Below are 3,242 nucleotides of genomic sequence, written 5' to 3'. Positions count from 1 at the left end.
ATTAATACTTCAGATTCGATCTCTAAGTTTTCTCCTGAAAGATAATAATCAAGTTCTGGGGCTCTTTGCCCAGAGACATCGCAAGTCATGGGTATCTCTGCCAAGAAGTCCCAATTCGCGGCTCCTCTGCCCATGAACTGGCTTCTCTCCGCCAAGACTTGTCCCCTATAAAATCTCTGAGTCAGACCTGATAGGCTCTGGGTGCGGGGGGACCGTTGCCCATTTTTCTCGGCTCAGTCTTTAACATAACTAGCAATTTGAGATCTAAGATTGTTGCTGTATCGAGCATGCTTTTTGCCATATAATTTTTCGATGGAACTTCACCATAGCAACAAATTTCACTGCTTCTTCGTGACTACTCATTTTGGGGTCCAGACCCAAATTTTCCTCTGATCACACTTTCCAGAAAGAAGAAGTTCTGGTCAGACCATCTCCAAATCATGAACCAGAGTCAACTCAAATCATTACCCAGGTTATAATTAGACTATAATCAGACTTTTCAGACCCAGTTAATCTCTGATCAGACTCAATCTATCATTATGCGCATGTGAACAGACAATTTATTTACCGCTATAATATATACTTATTCCATAAAAATTGACGTTCTCAGTAATAAATTCAACGAAGGCAAAACCAATTCCAAAAGTATTGCTAAAGTGAAGAAAGTATAAGTGCCAGAGAGATTTTATTGAGCTTTCTGATGGTTCATAATTAGAAGAACATAGATAGCTTTGCGTTACAACCTTTTTGTCTGCATTTATTCCATAACTTTTCAAAGGTTTTGCTGAACCAGCAGTTGCTATCAGCTGGACCCATTGGTTATGGTCAACCCCATCAGACTCTCGATTAAGCTCTGATCAGAATGCTGCTCTATTGTTGACTCTTGGCAGAGATATCTTCTCAGAAAAAATAAATCGAAAAAATAGTTTACTCGAATCGCTCTCTGATAAGACTAACCTGCGCTCGAAGCCGCCTAGTCGAGACCTGGAATTTATGAAAAGACCAATTAAATCCAGAAGGGGGTAGATATTGAATTAAATTACACGGTCGAGGACCCTAGTTAAATTCGAGGCTAAATCTTTCAATAAGTCCAGCCAAGTTCTTTTCATATGCAAAAATGAGGCAAACTAAAAAGTTCCGACAACATCTGGGTTCGATCTCGTGACCTTCTCCAATCTTACCCAATGCTTAACCAATTGCGTTACATATCCTTAACTTTGAAGGAAATTGAAAACAAGTCATTATAACGGTCACGAGAGTAATTCCAGGATATGTTTTATTGTCCAGTCAAATTCCAGAGTACCTTTATTGTCCAGCCAAATTCCAGACCTTAATTGTCCAGCCAAATTCCAGTACGTATGTTTTAGCTCCAGCCAAAGTCCAGGACATCACATTAGGTCAGACAGATACGCAATATCTGTTGAGGACAGTCTTTTCATACCTTAAATCTGTCGAGGACGGTCTTTTAATATTTCCACGTCCCGACTAGGGTAATCAGACTCAATTGCGCTCAAAGCGATTATGATCAGATCCAAGTGCGCTCGAATCTGCCTATGACCAGACTTTCTAGATCAAAATAAACTCTAATCAGACCCTCTGCAGACCATGGTCCAGACTGTAGTGCGCTCGAACTGCCGTCCAGACTCTAATTTCTCTCTGAAAACACACATGTGTGCGCTCGAGTGGGTTTGATCAGAGGACAATTTGGGTTTGGACCTCAAACTGGGACAAAACTCCGGCAGTTAGCATACTTTTAGGGTCTTCTAACAGTTTTACCTCTAACTAAAAGTAATTTATGACTCTGAATGTATCTTAACAACGGAGGGACAATGTTATCTTCACGAACTCTTGTTTGAAATAAATATCGTTTTGGAGTTATGCGTGGGGGGTTAAATCATAGTTGTGTTTATGTGACAATATTATTATGGTTTTTAGAGCACTCTGCTTCCTTTTCGAGTCTCGGAGGGATACTTCTACGAGATCGTAAAGTCATCTTCGTCTGCTTCAGCCTGTCATCAATGGGGGCGTGAAGATGGCTTCGACTTCACTCACCTCATATGCATGAAGAGAATATATGGCGAACAAGATTCCTTCAGTCAGTACGACAAAGGTTAGATCCCGAAACTAAAGTCGTCAAAATAATTAAATTTAAATTACCAAGGTGTGACAAAAAGTATGTGCTTTTTTTAAACCTTTAAACGCAAAAGCAGTGATGAGCACTATATTTGTATTATATCTAAGCTGTCTGTGCTTCTAATAAGTCGAAAGTTTGATAAACTAAAGGCGATAAAATGAATTAGAACTACCTGGTCTAATACCCCGTGCCATATCTACATAGACGATCAGGCCTGATTCAGGAAAACATTAGAGATCTCCGGCCTGATTCAGAGTCTGATCAGGTCAAATACAAGGCTGCTATCAGAACACTCTAGAATCGATCTACGAGGTTCCTTTTGACAGAGAAAAATCAAGACTTGGCGTTCTCTGCCGAAAGAGGTCCCAAGTCTTGGCTCCTCCGCCCAAGTCTTGGCCTCTGGAAAACCTCTGAGACGGGCCTGATAAGCTATGGGGGTTCGGTACGGGACATGAAGACGAAAACTCAAGATCTGTTGTGAAAACTGACGGATAAACAAGTTTAAATAATTTTTCTTTGTCAAATAACTTAGAATAACTTTGTTCACAATCAAAACGTCTGGATCGACGAGGAAAAAAATATTAACGAATAATAATAAAAGAAAAAGAAGTAACGGCTATTTCATAATAGTTTCGAATCCGTAATTGTTATGTAAAACTTAAATCAATTGATGCTGGAATCATTTCTAAATTTGTATCCGGAAAATTTTGTACTGGACTTATAGAAAACATTTTTAAAAGGACAAAAAAATGAAAAAAAATCAACTGTTTTGATTGACGCTTTTGATCATTATGCTCTTATTTTTTTCGTCACCAGCTTGCTCATCAAACAAAACGGGTTTTAATATTTTCCCTCAAGACACTGCAGAACAGTAATAGGTTCCGGAAAAACACGGAGTAACCAAAATTAAAACTGAAATCCATTTATTGAGCAAAAATTCGTAATGAGTTTTATCGTGACGAAGAATAATTGCATCTCAAACAGCCGCGTTTTGTATATAAGTAAAATCACTCCGACTCTTGTATTTCGGTATGACAAAAAACCTAACGGCCTCTGATGGGCTTAATGTCCTTTAACATTCAAGCACTCCAAATCTAATCTAAAAGTC

General features: G+C 38.9%; 1 protein-coding gene across 1 annotated transcript in view; it reads left to right on the top strand.

The window, feature by feature from the left end:
* LOC142355416 (uncharacterized) overlaps positions 1 to 2,110 on the top strand; it is a gene marked incomplete at its 3' end in the record, with an annotated part of 27,527 nt that extends 25,417 nt beyond the window's left edge. Inside the window, exon 3 of the mRNA XM_075407602.1 lies at positions 1,936 to 2,110. Within this exon, the coding sequence (XP_075263717.1) occupies positions 1,936 to 2,110 (175 nt within the window). The remainder of the gene's footprint in view (positions 1 to 1,935) is intronic.
* Positions 2,111 to 3,242: the final 1,132 nt, after the last annotated feature.

The sequence above is a fragment of the Convolutriloba macropyga genome, unplaced genomic scaffold, assembly GCF_964194025.1.
Source record: "Convolutriloba macropyga unplaced genomic scaffold, txConMacr16.3 SCAFFOLD_2662, whole genome shotgun sequence".
Lineage (NCBI taxonomy): Eukaryota > Metazoa > Xenacoelomorpha > Acoela > Convolutidae > Convolutriloba > Convolutriloba macropyga.
This window is presented reverse-complemented; position numbering and strand designations above follow the sequence as displayed.